A 21,495-nucleotide genomic window follows, 5' to 3' on the forward strand; every position below is an offset into this window, starting at 1 on the left:
AAACATCCCAATTATGAAAAATTGCCTGGAAAATACTCAATTTGGATTTCACACGGCAACATTTTCCCACGACTGTAAAAACTTGGCAGGACGCGCCTGAAAAAGAGCCTTGAGTCTCAATGTAACTTTCGTGGTTAAATAAGTGGACAAATAAAGGGTAGTATGTTGAGAAGGTAATGCGCTGGCACTGGTTACCCAAGTGACACCGGATCAACAGGATATCTCAGTTCGGTCAGGGTTATTAAATAACATAGGGCTGATTTTATGAAGACCGATCATTTTAAGACTGTATATAATATACAATGAGATTTATCGTTTTGAAACTGTATATGCATGCATGACATACCTCCAAAGATATTTGCGTCCTATAGGAAACATAATTTTCCAGTCTGATGAATAAACATGCAGAGGAGGAGAGGGGAGGATGTTTCTTGGCAGAAATTGGGCATGATGTGCATTCCAGCAGGTTGCATCGTGCCAACCTGGCCTGGCATCGCCACCGCCTGGCGGAGGCTAACACCGCCCAGTGGCCGTGCAGCTTATCGGCACACCTCACTTGCCAGCCGTGTGTGTGTGCCCTTCTCTAGAGAATGCAGGTGGTCAACTCACATTTGGGGGTTTGTCAACCGGTAACCATTTTCAGAATCGATTACCGGTCCTGGAAGTGAGAAACCTGGTAATCGTTTCCAGTGGAATGCCAGAAAGGGACGGATAGTTTGACGCTCACGAGAACGGACAAGCCGCGCTTGCGTGGTACATTTGCCGTTGTTTCTCAGTGAAGGCGCGCCTCTGCAATTGCTTAGGCGACTGCTGGCAAAAAAGGGCCTCCACTCGAGCAAGCTCTAGGGGGTAATTTGATCTTCCCTTCGCCGCTAACCAACACGTCCTCCATCGCACGCGACCTGCCGATCGACTCTGGCGAACCCGTTTATACTCCTGGGTGGACAGAGGCGGGTTTTTTTTAAAAAAAAACTCGTCCAATCCTTTGAACTTCCACCACCCGGAGTGTGCTGAGCGTCGCACCACTGTGGCTGCTCTTCTTCGTGACACGAGTGTATTGGCAACAGCAGCAAGAGGGTGCTGTGTCGGGAGAGGTGTACTCGGTACCGGTGGAGGAGGGCGTGCGGAGAGAGGACGTTGCCTTGACCTACATTAACGTGGAGACAGCCCCCCAGCCCAGCTCACCCACGTGTCTACTTGCGAGCGCTCTGGGCGGCCTCTCGCCACTCTGCATTGGACATTAGCAGCACTTTTATCTCGACATGTGTGGATTTCCACTCGCTTGTTTGTGCTGTGTGTCTTTGTGTACCCAACTTGGTTGCGGGCGGGCATTGGTGGAAAGGCATTTCATGTAAGCACGGAGCATATGGGGTTCCTTTATTTTATTTTATTACGCTGTTTTACCCAGAAGATCCTCAAGACTCTTTTTCAGGAGGGTCCTGCCAAGGTTTTCGCAGTAAGGGAGCGATGTCACTGCCGTTTCTGTGCGTAATCGCAATTGAGTAATTTGCAGGTAGATTTTTCAGAATTTAGGACGTTTTTGACCAGTACCAGTTGCATCGTGTATAGGGCTGCTTATTTGCGTGTGTTTAGCTATGGGAAGAAACGAGAGAGCCCGGATGAAACCCATGCAAGAACAGGGGAAGAGTCCACACAGAAAGGCGCCAGAGTCAGGAATACAACCCAGGCCCTTGCGTGCTGCTTTGAGGCACAAGTTTCACCACTCCGCCACCACGACCCTGCCGCTCAGGAGAGCGTGCTGGCAATGTCATGTAGCAGTCATTCGTGTTTGTCGCGAGGAAGCCATGTCCGTGGAAATGTTTCCGGACTCGCTCTCTCCGTTTGTGTCGCGGCTATTTTAATGCCCCTCGCGCTTTTGCTCGCACATCGGTTGGGGATTCATGAAATGCCCCCGAAGACGCCAGAAACACCTGGGGACACTCAAAACATGTGAACGCAAGTCTCCGGGTTTGTTTTGTGTGCACACTTTGACGTTCTGGTTAACAGTGCAAAGGTGCGCCGTGTGTGTTTGTGAATGCGACGCAGTGTATGCGTGTCTACTACCCCTTGACCCCAGTATGCGCAGCATGCACACGACTGCAATGTGACTCTCTAGAGTATGACGTCGCATAGCTGCGGTTCTTTATTGCGCATGGGAATGTGGCCTCTTTAAGCCACCAGAATTTTGGGCACGCCGTCGGAAAGGCCTTATCAAGATCTGGAGAGACGAGGTGTGTTGTCCCCCGGCGGTTGCGTCTCAGAGACCCAGGGAAGCAGGAGTCACTGGATCCACCGCTTCATGGGTCTCACTTGTGGCCGTGTGGCGGGAGTGAGCTCACCCCAGGTCTCACTACCCCAGGTCTCACTACCCCAGGTCTCACTACCACAGGTCTCACTACCCCAGGTCCCACTACCACAGGTCTCACTACCACAGGTCTCACTACTCCAGGTCTCACTACCCCAGGTCTCACTACCCCAGGTCTCACTACCCCAGGTCTCACTACCCCAGGTCCCACTACCACAGGTCTCACTACCACAGGTCTCACTACTCCAGGTCTCACTACCCCAGGTCTCACTACCCCAGGTCTCACTACCCCAGGTCTCACTACCACAGGTCTCACTACTCCAGGTCTCACTACCCCAGGTCTCACTACCCCAGGTCTCACTACCCCAGGTCTCACTACCCCAGGTCTCACTACCACAGGTCTCACTACTCCAGGTCTCACTACCCCAGGTCTCACTACCCCAGGTCTCACTACCACAGGTCTCACTACCACAGGTCTCACTACCCCAGGTCCCACTACCCCAGGTCTCACTACCACAGGTCTCACTACCACAGGTCTCACTACCCTAGGTCTCACTACCCCAGGTCTCACTACCACAGGTCTCACTACCACAGGTCTCACTACCACAGGTCTCACTCGTGGCCGTGTGGAGGGAGTGAGCTCACCCCAGGTCTCACTCGTCACCGTGTGGAGGGAGTGAGCTCATCCCAGGTCTCACTCGTGGCCGTGTTGGAGGGAGTGAGCTCACCCCAGGTCTCACTCCTGGCCGTGTTGGAGGGAGTGAGCTCACCCCAGGTCTCACTCGTCACCGTGTGGAGGGAGTGAGCTCACCCCAGGTCTCACTCCTGGCCGTATTGGAGGGAGTGAGCTCACCCCAGGTCTCACTCGTCACCCTGTGGAGGGAGTGAGCTCACCCCAGGTCTCACTCCTGGCCGTGTGGAGGGAGTGAGCTCACCCCAGGTCTCACTCGTGGCCGTGTTGGAGGGAGTGAGCTCACCCCAGGTCTCACTCGTCACCGTGTGGAGGGAGTGAGCTCACCCCAGGTCTCACTCCTGGCCGTGTTGGAGGGAGTGAGCTCACCCCAGGTCTCACTCGTCACCGTGTGGAGGGAGTGAGCTCACCCCAGGTCTCACTCGTCACCGTGTGGAGGGAGTGAGCTCACCCCAGGTCTCACTCCTGGCCGTATTGGAGGGAGTGAGCTCACCCCAGGTCTCACTCGTCACCGTGTGGAGGGAGTGAGCTCACCCCAGGTCTCACTCCTGGCCGTATTGGAGGGAGTGAGCTCACCCCAGGTCTCACTCGTCACCGTGTGGAGGGAGTGAGCTCACCCCAGGTCTCACTCGTGGCCGTGTGGAGGGAGTGAGCTCACCCCAGGTCTCACTCGTGGCCGTGTGGAGGGAGTGAGCTCACCCCAGGTCTCACTCGTGGCCGTGTGGAGGGAGTGAGCTCACCCCAGGTCTCACTCCTGGCCGTGTTGGAGGGAGTGAGCTCACCCCAGGTCTCACTCCTGGCCGTGTTGGAGGGAGTGAGCTCACCCCAGGTCTCACTCCTGGCCGTGTGGAGGGAGTGAGCTCACCCCAGGTCTCACTCGTGGCCGTGGGGAGGGAGTGAGCTCACCCCAGGTCTCACTCCTGGCCGTGTGGAGGGAGTGAGCTAACCCCAGGTCTCACTCCTGGCCGTGTGGAGGGAGTGAGCTCTTAGCCCCATTGGCTCATATCCGAGTTCGATCTCTGAACGCGTGAACCCCCCAACTCCCCACTCCCCCCCACAAGAAGCGCCGAGCCCGCTGTTAATGGTTAACTCCTCCGGGAGTCGTATAGGGGAGGGGTGGTGCGCAGTGTGTGGGGTGTTGCTCACGAGCAGGGGACGGTGGTGGCTGGAGGGGGGAGCCTGGCTGTGTGGGGTGGGGGCGGGCGGGCAGAGAGCACCGCAGGCCGTGCCCGACCGTGCGATTGGACAAGCGCGCAGGTTGGCTCCGTGAGATCACCCGGCCACTGGGGGAGGAGGAGGCCCCGCGCGTTGAGTGCGGTACAGCCGCGCGCGTGGTCTCTATCGACGCCCACCACCACCGCCCCCCCCACCTCCCCTCTCTCTACATAAATACGGCGAGAGGCGGCTGGGACAACTTTTGTCATCGTCCCAACTACTCTTGCTGGAATTCCAGAGAGGGGGGCCTGGCAGCGTGACGTGTGACCCCGAGTCCGTGAGCTATCCACGACGTTTTTCTTGGTTGCCGGTAGCACGTGACCGCTGCTGCGGATTTTGCTGCTGCCCTGTGATCCGTAACCGGTGTGTCTCGGGGAGATTATGGGTTTCTTTTTTTATTGACACCTCCAAAGTGTTTTGGGATTTATTCAACCCCACGCACGTCTGTGACATGGGCCGGTGGCTTTTCATCTTCTCGCTGTTATGAGAATGCCGCAAAGGTTAGGGCGCTACCTCGACTAAGTTCGTGTTGGTCTCAAATAGAACGAGGGGAAGAGAAAAAAATAGCCCCATCTCCTTTCCGTCCGCTTGTTGGATTCTCCGTTGACAATAATGGCGAGGCAGAATTTACTGTGCATCGCCGTCCTGTTGCTGGGATGTGCTGCTCCGCTGGCATCTGCACAGTGGGATTGGTTTTTCCGTGGCAAGAAGACGACCACAACGCTGGCCCCGTTCGTGTCCACCGCTCCGGCTGCGATCTCCACCGCTCAGGCTGCGATCTCCACCGCTCAGACGCAGTCGTCGTCCTCAGCCCAGGTCGGCGTGGGAACCACCTTGGCGACCTTGACCTCTGGTCCTTCGCTCGCCCCTGCCACCTCCTCCGCAAGCAGGAGCCTGCAGAAATCGAGCGTCGCCACAGAGGCTCCTCCAAAGCCACCCACGGCTGCGACGGAAACCCTCGCCACCCCTCAGGGGCAGGGCGGGACCCCAACCTTGGGGACAGAGGCCCACAGCAGCGAGCCCAGCGGTGCGGGCCCAACCACCACCCCACCGCCCACTCACTGGCTCACTGCTAACGCAAGTACAGGTAAACGCACCGCTGGGTAACCTCTGACCGGATAACGCAAAGTAGCAGCTCTTGGTTCTGAGCCACCCGACGTTTTCTTTAAGGGATTTGTACGGTTCCGAAAACGTTTTCCTAATCTTCACACTTTTGCTCGTCTCGTTCCTGTGCTTCCTAATGGTAACGTGATACTCTCACTTTTACAGCATGCAAGCTGTGCGTTTGAATAGAGCATACAACATGAGCACAACCTGAAACTCTGCCAACAGACACAAATAATCTCCTAAAGCACGTGCGGCCCGACACAGCTGATGGCATTGTTAGCGGAGGCATGGACGCCCACTATTCCCATTAACACGGAGGAAAAAGAATGACGTTACCGAAAGAACCAGGAATATTTATTTGATATTGACCTCTCTGTTCCTCTGTTATTGCCCTCTCTGGCCTCTTTGTGCGCTGTATCGAAGGACCATTGCCCCAAACGTCACCGATTAAATAATTTTCATTTTGTGGCAACACACTTTTTTTATTGACGAGTGTGTTGAGGGTTTTTTTTATGTTAACTGTGCTTGTGCACCAACGCCAACGGCATCGGCAGCAGCAGGAATTGTCGCAAGTTATTTGAAAGCAACATTTTTCAAGTTGAGTAAAACATTTAAAGTTGAGTAATATAGCGCTTACAATATGGAATTGAGTCTCGAGCAGCTACTACTGGTTTTGTGTAGCATGATTTATGCGCTTTATCTTTCAATAGCATCCATACTTTACTTGTCACACATAGTGTATCCACTTGCCTCAAATGCATTTACCTGACAAACACACGATGGATAAATATAAATACCTTTTAATCCTGTACGTGATTGACACATTTTTGTAAATTAATTTTGATCCACCTTATCAATTTTCCACGTAGAATGCATTTTATTGGAATAAGTGCCACTTATACAATGCTTATTTTATAGTGAACGACCAATGAGTGGATTTATAATGACGCTGTAGTTTAACTATTCAGCTTCAGAGCATGGGCCCGGAGTGGCTGTCACAGCCACATTCACGACCCAACTTCCCCCTCTTCAACCGAGCATCCACACTAATTATCACCCTCATTGCAGCAGCAGCAGCGAGTATATGATCCTTATGGTGGTATCCCGGGGTACCAAATAATACAAAATCGCCAAGGCAATTAAATGTTTTATTTCTGGGACACATTTTTTTTACAGGGGTGTTACTTAACTCTGCGACTGGGACACCAATCAATCTTAAATCAGTGCCACTCCGTGACTGGGATACCAATCAATCCGAAATCAGTGCCACTTCGCGACTGGGATACCAATCAATCCGAAATCAGTGCCACTCCGCGACTGGGATACCAATCAATCCGAAATCAGTGCCACTCCGCGATGGCGATAACGGATTTAGTTATCATAAAAAAATTCGTTATCGAAAAATTATACTTTGAATGGTGCATCGTGATCACAGCTCGTCGAGATGAATCGTTGCCGCATCGCCGACCATCAGCAGACTAAAAATTACTCCCTCACGGGCATTATGCGAGAACCAGGGTTCCAGCACCCCGGGGTACCGCCATAAGGTTCACATGTAGAGTCATGCAGAAGTGGCGTCATGTTTCCAGCAAGTGGATGTTGTGTGTGTGTGTTGCCTGCAACAGTCATCGAAACTCATTCACCGTCGTAAGGAGTTTGGCAAATGTGGAAATGTATCTCACCTGTGCACACCTGCTGGTTAGGTAACTTTTTTCGGGGGAATTTCTGTGAAAATGGTTGTCATGCATATTGACCGTATTATCTGTTTTGGCCTCGCCTTTTATTAATGATAAAGTGATTCAACTCGTGTGGATTTTTTTTCTCTTCAATACAAACGTTTGCAGAAGCCCATCTACTTGGCGTACTGGGAAATCAGACATTATCATTTGCATGTGGGGATACTGTTCTTCATGCCAAGAGCATCATTGCCAGTGCAATGAAGAGTCCGACATTGGCCCTGTTGGGCAACATATTCTTGTTATTATTTTTTTATTTGTAATTAGCTGGTTGATCTATGCATGTATGTATGCATTGGCTGATATACTGGTGTGAATGATGCACACGAACAAACGTGAATTGAATTAAAGGTTGCACAACATTCATGTCTCGCTGTCGCAGCTACCAGCCTGGTGGTGCCTTCCCACTAATCACTTCCAGACACAAAAATTTCCCCATTTACAACGACCGCGTTTTGACCAAAAACGTCACCGTTGGCACCCAGAAACAGTGCAGGCAAACAGGGCCACATCATTTCACAATTGCTCCCAGGGGGCCAAAAAGGCCAGATGATGCGAATGGGAGTTTGAAGCCCTCCTGTTGTTCATAGTTTCTGAACTAAGGCTAAGTAGTGCTGAAGCAATGAGAATTCTATGTTTTGTCGCATATATTTTCCTGGTAAAATGTCCATCCTTGTGAAGAAACCAGATGGCCCACCCAACACCTTTGGTTTCATTGTCACCTTGCGGTGAGGAGAAGAAGAAGGCGGCCACGCTGCCCGGTTTCATGGACAGGGATCCACGAGGACGCGAGTCGGCAGCCCTGCGAGCTTTAGCCCGGTCCGCGTCAGATCCCGGCGCGTAGCCTACGACGACGTCGTTGCCGCTGCGACATTGCCCCGCACGCGACACGCTAGCTCGGCCCGCCGCGGGTGAAGCCTCGGTTACTCCTGTGCGTGTGTCGTCGTCGTCCCTCCCCGACGAGCTCGGATTTTTGCCGCGTGCTCGTCCTCGCCGAGATGAGACTTCCCAGTCCACCTCAATCACAGCCAGGCACTCTACTAGGGCCGGCTGCTGTCTGCAGCGCCGTACCACTGCCGTCTCGCTCTCTTCCTGTGCACCCTCGCGGCTCCGCCGAGCTCCACCGAGCTCCACCGAGCTCCACCGAGCTCCACCGAGCTCCACTGAGCTCTGCTTGCCGTGCGCAAACCTCCGCCGGAACGTCGAAGACTCCCGCCAGCGATAGGCGCCTGGTGGACTGCCGCCGATTGCTGCCAGCGAAGCCCAAGTGCACGATGCCCCTTGGCTTTGACGAGGGCTCTGTTGTTGAGGTGGGAAGGTAAAGGCGCCGTTGGTGTCGCGTGAACTCCACTGGTGGGATCTGTCGGCGGGAGGGCATGCGGATTTCCTGGAATGGCACGTCTAACAGCTGTGTCGAAGCAACCGCGTTGTCCACTAACTCGTTCCACACGACTTCGCGGAGGGAGACGGCGTGTTTAGAATGTCAGATAAGCGTGGATGCAGTGGCGTTGACGGGGTCACTTTATCTTGGAGCGTTTTTTTTCTTTCCTGGGCGTTTGCTTTTATTGTGGTGTCTCCTGCATTCTTGGGCATACATAAATTACCGAAGAATGTGTTTGCGACTGTGATTTATCCTGTTGCGTTTGTGGAATCAATGCTCTTTCTTTATGACGTGAAAGCAATACGAATATCATGACTTAAAGCTTTCGTGACTGCAGAAATTCATATTCTTTGGATCTTTCGGTAAAGTCACGTAGATGGGTTGAAAGAAAATAACAAAAACTACGACGTTTCGATCGCAACAAAGACGGTCGTCATCAGGAGGAGTCGTTCAGCTTCATACATTGGCGCTTAAGCCAACATTAAAAGAGCTTTTCCGTGTTTTTTTTTACTCCCCATTAAACGGCAGGGAAATTATTAACATGTTAATTAAAATATCTTTGCAGCGCTTTGTCTTTGGTTCCGGAGGCGGCTCGCTCCCTACCTGAATGGAAATTCTTCAAAGGGGGCGCAAAAAGCCCCATGCATGGCTCGCCCTGTCGCGATTCATCACCAGTTTCCCGGCTCCCTGCGTGGAGGAGGGCCGCAGGCTGGGGAGCTGTGGGTTTGGGGTCACGAGTCAGTTTGTGTGTGGGGGGGGGGGGTGAACAGTGAATGACCATGTCTCCTGCTTTAATCCCTCCCCAGGGCTTCAAGGGATCACTCGATTGAAAGAGTTGATCAAGTGCAGCTGGGGTATTAAGAGGCAGGGCAGTGCTTTGTTGCCAATCGCACGTTGTTACTGTGATAAGTAGTTATTGTTCGTGTGTACCTGAGAAGGTTTGTTTCACAGTAATTGTAGTTTGAACTGCAGCGATTTTTAAACCAATTACCCGGACACATTTTTGCACAGTTAACTTGGTGTGATTTTATTACTTTAAGCACAGCCTCCGCTCTGGGGACCTCCCGCCGGCCTCCGTGTGACGGGTGGGCCTTTGTCTTGCCCTGGCCCCTTGTCTTGCCCTGGCCCCTTGTGTTTGAAATATCATTCTCCTTCTGATTCACGTGATACAAAAATAACGCCCATATTGTCGACCACACGATTCGTTATTTTTTTTTCATCAGACTTGTTTCTGCGGCCATCCCAAACATTCTTCCTTCCCATATTAGGAAACCAGTGGAGCTATGCACTTTCAAATCATGTAAATTGAAAACTCATTTCTTTAGAACTGCTTTTGGTGTGTTAGTTTGTTGTCCTTCCCCCGCAACTCCGATTAGCACAGTTGGCTACATGCGGTGCGAAAGAAGTTTAACATACATACATATCCAACATGGGTGTATAATCATTATGGGGAAGCGGTAGTGTAGCAGTTGGCGTGCTGCGCTTTTGATTCCCGCTCATGGCCAACACCAGTTATCTGCACCGGTCCTGGGCCTCCCTTAGGTCGACTCAGCTTCAAATGAGTGCCTGGTGCAGTGTGTAAACATCGCCACTGGGGAGAGGAGGTGGTCGGACGTGGTTCTGTAGACCGACCTTCTCGCATGCCGGCCTTCACAGGAGATATTTGTCTTTGTATAATCATTGCATTATTTGTAAACAGCTACCTATTATTTGCCTCCCCTTCGGAATGTTTAAAATAATTTGCCAATTTGATTGATGTATAAGGCAGACAGCAGCTGGACTTTTTTCATGTGCTGAGTTGAATGCGATAAACGGGTTCAGATTTCCACACAATCCACGCATTTATTGCATGACGGATTGGACTGTGTTGCCATGCAATTAGAACAGAAGTTTTTTTGTAAGAAAAAATAAAAAAATGGTTTGTTTTTTTATATCACTCCCGCTACGCCGGGGTATCTCAGTTCACTTCACGCGCGACATATCAGTGGACGTCGAGCGATCTAATTATTTTATAAGACGATCATTTTTTTGCAGACTGGAAATGAAATAGTTTTCGTAATTTTTTGCCTCTCAAAATTGTATTTATTTATTTATACTATTTCGTTTTCCAGCCTTTTTCCACCTAAGGATTGGCCGTGAACGTGCACAGGACATTTTTATCATAATAATTTTATACGTACTGCTTGAAAAAAATATAATGTTGCATAACAGTCACAACACTGATTGCTAAGGTGCGCTATAATCACGGTTGCGAGCCAGTTGTGTGTGTGTGTGCTCGTGTGCAAATAATGTGAAGGGTTTACGACTGCAACCTTGTAAGGTTGTGTGAACTTTTACCACAGAGTGCACTTCTAAGCAGAGAGCAGAGTTTATTTTTTGCTTTGCAACTGTGATAATAACATCTTACTGGCATGCTGTGAATTCTGTCTGCAAAAACCACGTGACAAATCATGAGCACCACTTAAAGAGCGGAGAGGGCAGTGGTGCTTGAAATGCGTAGCTGTGCGTCCCAGACGGCAGAAGAGGCACTCACGAAGGAGTGGGGCTCGACCACACCTTGTCGACCACACCTGGCCCGACCACACCTGGCCCGACCACACCTGGCACGGACCACACCTGGTCAACCACACCTGGTCAACCACACCTGGTCGGGACCGCTCGTTTTAACTCACGCGAGTGAACTTCGCCGCCGTTTCTCTCCACAACGCTGCGTCCGCCGAAGCATCGAGAGTAATGTGACTCGATAAACATTTTTCCAAAGTTGGGACGAGATATTTTGACCGAAGTGTCGTGGGAAAATGTTCTTTATTGAATTGCAGCTTAATATTTTGACGTGAAAGAGGATATGTAACCTTGCCCGTAATTCAGTGGCGCTCTGTGCACAGTTTTCACAGCCGGATCGTGTGCTCGGCGCTCAACTCTGTCGCTCTCTTAATTCGTACAGGCCTTTGAGCGGTGATGTCAGTACCTGCAGAATCTAAGGCACTGGCTTGTAATGATGTGTAGTACGTTCATAGAAAGTACGTCCTTAAACACGGCTTTTTCATTATCACCTATTCTCTATCCACCGCTGGATGAATGCCTCTACGTCGGCGCTGTCGTGCATGACTCAATGCAGATGCAATCCGTACGAGGTGACTGCGTTATGTCGATGCCACTGGCTCAACCTGTTTCTCAGTCATCCTTTCTGAGCGCAATGCTCTCTCTTCTACCGTTCAATCACAACGTTCGTTTCATCGCTTGTCACTTTGGCAGCACCGTTCGTGGCCGAGTCCACCTGGGTTTGTTTTTGTTGTTGGTCCCACGTTCTTCTTTTCGCCCTCGTCCATATTCGCCGCCTGTCTGTGACGATCTGCCCAGGTGCGCATCCCTTTTGATACCGCACCAGATTTTGTGAAAAGAAAAGTAAGTGTCCTGCCCTTTCGTTGGTCATGGTTCCAAGCTAAATGTAGCAATTGTTGTTGCACTGCGATTCACAACCCTCTCCCATGGGTGGCGTTTTCCTGAACTTATTGTAATTATTACATGCATATTATCCTCACAGTATACACAGTATATAACATGTATATTTTTTCTCATGGTATACACAGTTTCTAACATGTATATTGTTTCGATTTAAAGCTTTCGTGACTGCAAGGATTCATCTTCTTTGGTTCTTTCTGTAAAGTCACGTAGAATGAGAATAAAATAATAATTTGATAAAATAAAATAACACAATATTTTATCAATTTATTATTTTATTCTCATTCTACGTGACTTTACCGAAAGAACCAAAGAAGATGAATCCTTGCAGTCACGAAAGCTTTAAATCGAAATTTAACCACCTCTACGGAGAGGGATTCCACACAACCGTAAGATCATTCAACAGACTCCGGGATAAGAAGGCTCAACTAATCGAGTCTCTCACCTTTCTGAAGAGATGCCGCGACTCTAAGCTTAAAGGTCGCGATCTGAGCGTGGCTTTTTCACTCCAGCGCTGTCCTCCAGACAGTCTCGTCCCTTCACCCGATGAAGGCCGCTTGTGTTGTGGCCGAAACGTCGTGAGAATATTATTGCGTTATTTTATTTTATCAATTTATTATTTTATTCTCATTCTACGTGACTTTACCGAAAGAACCAAAGAAGATGTATATTGTTATCACAGCATACGTGACACAACTTCATTATACAGGGGGTGGAGGGGAGGTTGCAGTGGTGACACTCGTGCTGGCCAGCAACAAGGTGGCTCGGTTTGGTTCCTGACTCGGGTGCCTTGGTGTGTGGGCTTTGTAAGTTCTCCCCCCTGTTCTGCACGGGTCTCCTCTGGGTTATTCAGTCTCCTAGCTGGAACAAAACTACACTTTGAAACATTTCCTCTGATTGTGAAAACTTGTCAGGACCCTCCTGAATAAGTCTTGAGACTCGGTTAGTAATCGTGTAAATTACACGTCATAAGCTAGACTGTCGTGAAGTTCTCCATGAATAAGAATAACTTATAAATATAAATGTGAAACTCACTTGTCAAGCATTTTAAGACTAGATAATTGGAAGATAAGCTCTCTACAGCCACAGATTTATGCAGCAATGATTGAAACTCTAGGTGCAGAGACGCATAGGATCCTGGACGCGTTATAGATTACATTTGTTACAGCCTCTCTGCAGATGCTTCTGTTTAGCACACATGCTGTCCAGCCACATCACAATGTGCTTCTGGCTCTTGGGTTTTGCTAAATACTAGATGTCGTAAGTCAGACTTAAGAGTCCAGCAAATAATTCTGGCCGTACAAAGAAATCCGTGGCATAAGATGCGTCCCTCAGCAGCAGTAGCAGCAGCAGCTGTGGCTAAGTTCTGGCTGCGTGCGATATTCTTTGGAATCCCCTCGTGCGGACACATCTCGCTCCCGCTGCCAAGATCCACTGCTGGCTGGGGACTGTGTCCTGGACCGCACAGAGCGGCACGGACGTGTGTGTCCACCCCGCCTCAGAGCAGTGTTCAATAAAGCGCCATTCGCCCTTGGAAACGTTGAACTAGTCCCGACGCGATTCATATTCTCCAAGCCTATTTGCGTCCACGCTGACGATCCCCGAGCAGCGTCCCCCATTGTACGATAGGCGAACGCTGCTGTTTATGTTCAGAAGATCAGTGCATTATTACTTCTCTACGCTTGCAACTGGAACTTATTGTGTGTGATGTTTGGGTAGCAGAAATATCATTACTTGGCAATGTAACGTTTGTTTCACTTCAGTTTAACGATCAATGTGGAAACCATGGAGAGTTGCTGGGGGGTTATTTGGGTGGTGCGGTGGTACAGTGGTTTTACTCCTTCCACTGCAGCAACACGGTTTAGTTCCAACGGCCTGGGTTCGCGAGATGATGAGAGTCACTTTTTTGTTTGATGGCGTTGTGCAACCCAATGTTCTATTTTTTTTTTACCTTTCACTGACCAATATATGCGGATGTGGAACTTTTGATACGAAAATCGGTTGCAGCCAATGCTGGGTGCAGTAAAGAAATGGAAAAATAGGCCATTCAGCCAGTGTGGTTGCTCTGAGGCGTTTTCAATTTAATGTCTCGTGTAAGAAAAAATGTGTGTCTTATGTAAAGTTCTAATCTGGTCATAAGGAGCACATGAAGGGAAACTTACTGCAGACACTCATGCCAAGCATGGAAGTGCATTGGCTAGGGTAGTGCCATTTCATCTACCAGATTACATAAGCTCATGCATACCATTCACCCTAACCTATAAATGAGCTATGTGGACTTTGAAGGTCTAAGTAATTACGGAATAAATATATAAATTAACTGCCACATGACCAGGCTGAACTTTTCCAAATGTCATTGTGTGGTGTTAATCGGTGATCATGCTACCGTGGGTGACAGAGGTTTGCGCTCGACATTCAAGTCTAAATCACCGTATGACCCACGAGCGCGAATGCCTTGCACCTTGGAATGCTCTCTCCTGAGTGAGACGCGACTTTTAGGGCGGCAGAGTGGTGGCGCGGTGGCATCGCTCTCGTACTTTACAGCCAGAAGGGCCTGGGATCTATGCCCCGAATCGGAGCCCCTTGCTTTCCGTCTCTCCCCCTGTTCTGCGTGGTTTTCCTCTGCGTTTAACCGTTTTCCTCCCAAGGGAAAACAATACGTATATAATGGTAACTGCTTTTGGACCAAACCTCCTTAATGCTGAAAAGATTTATTTCAAATTTCTCAATTGGGATTACACAAGGCATCAACATCGTGGACGTTTGGCATGACCCGACTGTTAAAAGATTATTGAGACTCGGTGATGTTTTCCTGCCAGACTCATCTGTGTCACAGTGCACTACATGAGAACGGGGTGCACGAGAGAAAACGACGATTCACATAGCTACTGTCACATTGCTTTTATTCGATGGGAGAGAGCAACGGATGCGTTGCCCTCAATACAAATGCACGTTGATATATGAATGTATGCTGAACTTCTTTTGCACCGTACGTAGCCAACTGTGCTTATCGGAGGCGCGTTGATCGCTGGTTGTCCAATGTCCAAAGAAGCTGTTGGACCCATAGCTGTTTCCTTTGATCGTGATAGATTGTTCTCATCCTTGTAACCAGTTGTCTGAACAACGTCTGAACAGTTACTTGTTCGAGGTGTTGATTAACCATTCTATCACGTGCATTGTCTCATCCACTTTACATGTTTGAACGTCAATCAATGCGCGATTTAAAACTGCCTAAAGGTATTTTTTTAAACGCATTGGTCACCACCTGCCGTCACTTGCCCGTTCCATCTCATTGACCGTTCCCCCGCCCGTGCGTGTCTACGCAGACGACGCTTCTTCGGCCCACGGGATCGACCTCCTGAGGCTGATTGGAGACCCAACGCCCAAGTCGGTGTCCGTAGTCGCCGGGCAGGATGATCGCTCGGCCTTCTACTTCCACCGCGGAGCCGAAGTGGCCAAGCGATTCCAGGGCTTCTTCACCAAGCCTCTGCCCGCAGACTTCTCCATCTTGGTCACCATCACCCCCGCCACCAGCCAGGTGCCGACGCGCCGCCAGGCATTGAGAACTGCCACCCCTCGCGCATGCCCACCGTGCCCGTTCCCGTACGCCCGTCTGCACACACACGCCTTCCCGAACGTCTACCCGTTAGCTGAAATATCTCCGAGTCTGCTTATCCCCGTAGCTGTTTCTTTGCCTGTGCTCGCTAACGGCAATTGCCCCAAAAGCCTGTTGAAGCTATAAGGAGGACCTTTGTCTTGTTTCCCTGTCTGTTTGTCAATTTTTTCGCCCGACCTGGGTGTCAGCTTACTTGTGTCGACGATCGGCCATCTCCCTACACACGACTGCTTGTCGATAAATGATTCCACATTCTCGCATGTCTGTTTGCCTGTCTGCAAACCCAGGTCCCCATATGCCCGCGGCCTTCCTTCGACTCTCAGTGAAGCCTGCCCACGAGCCTGCGGGAACGCGTGAACGTGTTGTGGGAGACGCTTGCGGGCTGACCCCGGGGGGCGCGCACGCGTGTGTGCGTGTGTGCGTGTGTGTGTGCGCGGCTCCACAGGGCGGCTTCATCTTCTCGGTGATGGACGCCCTGAAGCAGACGGTCTACCTCGGCGTGAGCGTGTCTCCTGAGCGCCAAGAGCTGCAGCTGCACCTCACCTCGTCGCAGGAGCGCCGCACGACTCCCGTGGCCACATTCCGGCTGCCTGCGCCCGCGAAGCAGCTGACGCGCTTCGCCCTGCGCATCCGCGGCACCGAGGCCTCGCTCCTCGACTGCGAGGCCGAAGCCTCCGAGCAGAAGGCGACGCTGGAGCGGCCGCCGGGGGAGCTGCGATTCCCGCAGGGAGGAGGGTTCTTCTTCGTGCGGGGACGAAACGAGCAGCCGCGATACGAGGTCGGTGTTTTCCCTCCCCCTCGGTGGATGCGTCGCGCGCGGTGCCGACTCCCCCCGGGGTGGTTGGGTCAAGTGGGTGCGACGTGGTCTTCGCGGTTTTGTTTGCCGTCGCTCGGTTTTGCCGAACTCGCTCGTAACTCGGCTTACAGAAATGAGAGGAACCGGAGGTCGGCGTGCGGACGTGTTTTGGCGTTAGCGGTAGTAGTAGCGCCGCGTCTTCTGGTACTTGTTGTGCGGGACACATGGTTCCTCCGTTTGCGGCTCGGATTTGGAATTGGTTCCTACTTCAAAGGTTCTGGCTTCACATGAAATGAAACGTGGCCATGGAACATCTGACATCGTTTTGCTTTTTATTGACGGTTTTTTTTCTTGTTTGATTTTTTTCTTAGTTTTATTTAAATGTTCAAATGTTTTCGACTTAAAATACAGTACTGGAATAGGTGATTTTATATTTGCCCTTAATTTTGAAGAATTCTAGTCATTTTGAACTGAACCTGAACATGTTGTGGCTTGTTTCTTTATCACTAAAAACGTGTGTGCTCTCCACACCAGTGACAGGGTAAGAGCTTGATTACGTCATATTCTGTCTGGCATTCCAGTCAAACAACACTGCAGGCTGTCTCATCGTGAGTGAATCAATAGGCCTCTTGATCTTCCCAATGCTAGCTTTTCCCATCACTGACAGCACTTCTGTTCACGCGGAGCTTGGTATAGCTGAGTCGAGGGAAAGTTATGTTTAGAATTGGTTTTGTGACATAGTTGTCGATGACAAAAGTCGTCCACACACATGAGGACATTTTTACTCTTGGGTCAAGGTCAAGGTCAAACGTTCATCATGCTGGTGATGCCACTGCGTCCCCCGCCGCTGCTAGATCCTGCAGCTGTTGCAAAGTGGACACCTGTCCTTGGGGTCTGCTCTCGCAGTCTTCGAGCATCTGACGTTAGGCCTAGCCTATAAGTACCACTCCAATGCCCGTCTCGGTAACCTACCGTCATCCATCCTTCCTGCATTACATCATAAGAGTAATAACTACAACTTGTCACGTCCGCACATTTTGCGAAACGTGCCACTGTCATCTGTTCAACATTTGTACGCCGCTTGCTCTTGGGAGGTCATGCCAATTTTATCAGCAGGCCCCCCTCTTCAAATGTTGGGTTCAGTCTCCAACTGAGAACTGAAGGGAAAAGATCTCCACCCCCCCCCCCCCTTCAGACGATGCACTCCCTTGTGTAAGAAGCATTGTTTTTCAATGTGTACTTGGGGTACACAACGGGTTTCCACGAAGTTTAGGGAACTGGAGGCTGCTACATTTACCCGATTGTTAAATAAGAAAATTGAATCGAATTACTGGGCCTGATGGTTCATTCAGTCACGGTTACCTCTGAGCGATTGCCATTCCTAATGCAGAGTGGTGTTGTACGATGTCTATAATGATATTGTACATGTGATGCATTCTCTTCTTTGGTTCTTTCGGTAAAGTCACGTAGAATGAGAATAAAATAATAAATTGATAAAATAAAATAACACAATAATATTCTCACGACGTTTCGGCCACAACACAAGCGGCCTTCATCACCTAACCCTGATGAAGGCCGCTTGTGTTGTGGCCGAAACGTCGTGAGAATATTATTGTGTTATTTTATTTTATCAATTTATTATTTTATTCTCATTCTACGTGACTTTACCGAAATAACCAAAGAAGATGAATCATTGCAGTCACGAAAGCTTTAAATCGTGATGCATTCTGTTTGATTTTTTTGGCATTGGGTACAATTGTGAACAATAGCCATGTCAGACATTAGTACATCTAATCTGCATAATTATTGGTTCACTGCAGCGCAATCAGGCGAAAGCTCACTTAGATTATTTATTCAGGCCTTCTGACACATTATAATTGCGTAAAATACATCCTGTTATGAAATCCTAACGATATTTTTGTATCAATTTGTACGGTATTTACCATATTTATGCTAATATTTGAATTTAACTTTGGGCTTTATATATATAGTGTAGCCATACAATTAGTTGGGGTTGATGATGCTGTTAGTCTTCAAGTCCACTGAACACGTGTGCTTTCCTCATATTAGCAAGAGCATTTAACGAGGCTTCCATCACCGCGGCAGATTTAATATCACGCATTATGTTTTCGCTTTGTATAACAACAACAGCGTTATTATCGATGCGGGCAATAAGATGCCTGCTCTGGTTGAACGCTCGGCCAAATAGTTCGTTGCTCGGCCTAATTAATCATAGAGCCCCACAATTAGCCGGAGGGGTTTGCGAGAAGTTTCGGCGCTCGGGGTTTTCGGCAGCTGCGGTAAGTTGATCCGCGCGTTCTCACGTCCGCGTCTCTTCGTCGCGTGGAGGGGCCGTCGCTGTGACCGGAGAGAGTTCGCGGCGCCCGCTCGCTCACGGCGTCCCCGGGGGGGGGGGGGTGGCGAGCAGCCCACGCTGCCCGGCGCAGCTGTTGGAGGCACAAGGGAGTAAAAAGCGAAGTTGCGCTTGACAGCCGTGGCTCTCGGCGGGGGGAAATCTAAAGGGGATTTGCGCTCGGAGTTCTGTTAAAGCCGTAAGTATGCGGGGAAGCATTTTTTGTTGCTCATCAAAATACAATGCGAGTTCGTGCCGCATGCCCGGGTGCAGCAAGCAGCAGCAGCAGCAGCGTGCAGGCTAGGGCTTGCGTGTGTGTGTGGTGGGAAAAGTTGTGTGCGCGCTGTTACACCAGAAATGCGCCGCATGAATCGCATGCCCCCAGATTAGTTTTGGAAGAGTTTGCGGGGGAGGAGCAGCGCCTAAGGGGCCTCTCAAAATGCTTGATGCTGAAGGCTCATGGTGTAAACAGAGCGATGTTGATATCCGAGGCTGAACTTCAGAAGGGAGCATCGAGTGATTTTCAAAGCTGTGCTCACGGTCGTGCCCGAGTGGGCAAACACGGCAATGTGTACAGCACGCACGCTCGCACACGAAATGCACCTTTGTGCCCCGCATGCACTCGTGAACATTCACTTGAACGTACATGTGAGCAAATCACAAGTGTGCACGCAGATATGGGTGTTTTGGCGGCAGGTGATAAGATGTGTTTCCCAAGCAGGGTACAGAACTTGTGAAATATCTTAGCTGACCAACAATAATGTTATTTGATGTCGTTGGTATTATTAACTACATTGTGTTTTATATAATTTAACTTATCACATTTGTCAGCAAATGTTATCATTTAAAATTGTATGAACACATTTCAGTCATTGGATATGTGGCACCACGGTGGCGACATGTTAACTACCTCGCTTGGTATACAGGAGGTCGCGATTTCGATCCCTACCCTGATGTCTGTGTATTTGGAGTTCGCATTTTCTCCCAGTGGTGGTATCAATTCTTCCCTGGGTCCTCTGGTTTTTCCCTCCACATTTAGAAACATGCGTTTACAGTATTTGGCTGCTATAAATTTCCACAATGTAAGCAACTTCGTTGAGCTATCATTTGTGGACAGGTCGCTTCTTAAAAAGAGCTACATACAGTGAGGGAAAAAAGTATTTGATCCCCTGCTGATTTTGTACGTTTGCCCACTGACAAAGAAATGATCAGTCTATAATTTTAATGGTAGGTTTATTTGAACAGTGAGAGACAGAACAACAACAACAACAAAATCCAGAAAAATGCATGTGAAAATGTTATAAATTGATTTGCATTTTAATGAGGGAAATAAGTATTTGACCCCTCTGCAAAACATGATTTAGTACTTGGTGGCAAAACCCTTGTTGGCAATCACAGAGGTCAGACGTTTCCTGTAGTTGGCCACCAGGTTTGCACACATCTCAGGAGGGATTTTGTCCCACTCCTCTTTGCAGATCTTCTCCAAGTCATTAAGGTTTCGAGGCTGATGTTTGGCAACTCGAACCTTCAGCTCCCTCCACAGATTTTCTATGGGATTAAGGTCTGGAGACTGGCTAGGCTACTCCAGGACCTTAAAGTGCTTCTTCTTGAGCCACTCATTTGTTGCCTTGGCCGTGTGTGTTGGGTCATTATCATGCTGTAATACCCATCCATGACCCATTTTCAATGCCCTGGCTGAGGGAAGGAGGTTCTCACCCAAGATTTGACGGTACATGGCCCCGTCCATCGTCCCTTTGATGCGGTGAAGTTGTCCTGTCCCCTTAGCAGAAAAACACCCCCAAAGCATAATGTTTCCACCTCCATGTTTGACGGTGGGGATGGTGTTCTTGGGGTCATAGGCAGCATTCCTCCTCCTCCTCCAAACACGGCGAGTTGAGTTGATGCCAAAGAGCCCCATTTTGGTCTCATCTGACCACAACACTTTCACCCAGTTGTCCTCTGAATCATTCAGATGTTCATTGGCAAACTTCAGACGGGCATGTATAGGTGCTTTCTTGAGCAGGGGGACCTTGCGGGCGCTGCAGGATTTCAGTCCTTCACGGCGTAGTGTGTTACCAATTGTTTTCTTGGTGACTATGGTCCCAGCTGCCTTGAGCTCATTGACAAGATCCTCCCGTGTAGTTCTGGGCTGATTCCTCACCGTTCTCATGATCATTGCAACTCCACGAAGTGAGATTTTGCATGGAGCCCCAGGCCGAGGGAGATTGACAGTTCTTTTGTGTTTCTTCCATTTGCGAATAATTGCACCAACTGTTGTCACCTTCTCACCAAGCTGCTTGGCAATGGTCTTGTAGCCCATTCCAGCCTTGTGTAGGTCTACAATCTTGTCCCTGACATCCTTGGAGAGCTCTTTGGTCTTGGCCATGGTGGAGAGTTTGGAATCTGATTGATTGCTTCTGTGGACAGGTGCCTTTTATACAGGTAACAAGCTGAGATTAGGAGCACTCCCTTTAAGAGTGTGCTCCTAATCTCAGCCCGTTACCTGTATAAAAGACACCTGGGAGCCAGAAATCTTTCTGATTGAGAGCGTGTCAAATACTTATTTCCCTCATTAAAATGCAAATCAATTAAAAACATTTTTGACATGCGTTTTTCTGGATTTTGTTGTTGTTATTCTGTCTCTCACTGCTCAAATAAACCTACCGTTAAAATTATAGACTGATCATTTCTTTGTCAGTGGGCAAACGTACAAAATCAGCAGGGGATCAAATACTTTTTTCCCTCACTGTAGCTCAGTGCGCCTCACCTGATAAAATAAAAAAAACTTTAGTATTATAGCTGTTCTCCTCACTGGCGACCCAATTTAAACCCC

At 49.5% G+C, this 21,495-nt stretch overlaps 1 protein-coding gene across 7 annotated transcripts in view; it reads left to right on the top strand.

Annotated features, from left to right (window-relative positions):
* LOC116938841 (uncharacterized) overlaps positions 1-21,495 on the top strand; it is a 275,758-nt gene that overhangs the window by 120,944 nt on the left and 133,319 nt on the right. For 5 of the 7 annotated variants that reach the window (XM_076054499.1, XM_076054512.1, XM_076054505.1 and 2 more), the window contains exons 1-3: positions 4,401-5,298; positions 15,224-15,435; positions 15,959-16,291. In XM_076054499.1, the coding sequence (XP_075910614.1) occupies positions 4,824-5,298; positions 15,224-15,435; positions 15,959-16,291 (1,020 nt within the window). In that variant the 5' untranslated portion in view covers positions 4,401-4,823. Of the gene's footprint in view, positions 1-4,399; positions 5,299-15,223; positions 15,436-15,958; positions 16,292-21,495 lie in introns of those variants that run through there. The other 2 variants (XM_076054531.1, XM_076054538.1) reach the window with 2 other exon arrangements.

Source organism: Petromyzon marinus, chromosome 4 (assembly GCF_048934315.1).
Source record: "Petromyzon marinus isolate PM22_M1 ecotype Great Lakes invasive population chromosome 4, UKy_Petmar_22M1.pri1.0, whole genome shotgun sequence".
Taxonomy (NCBI): Eukaryota; Metazoa; Chordata; class Hyperoartia; order Petromyzontiformes; family Petromyzontidae; genus Petromyzon; species Petromyzon marinus.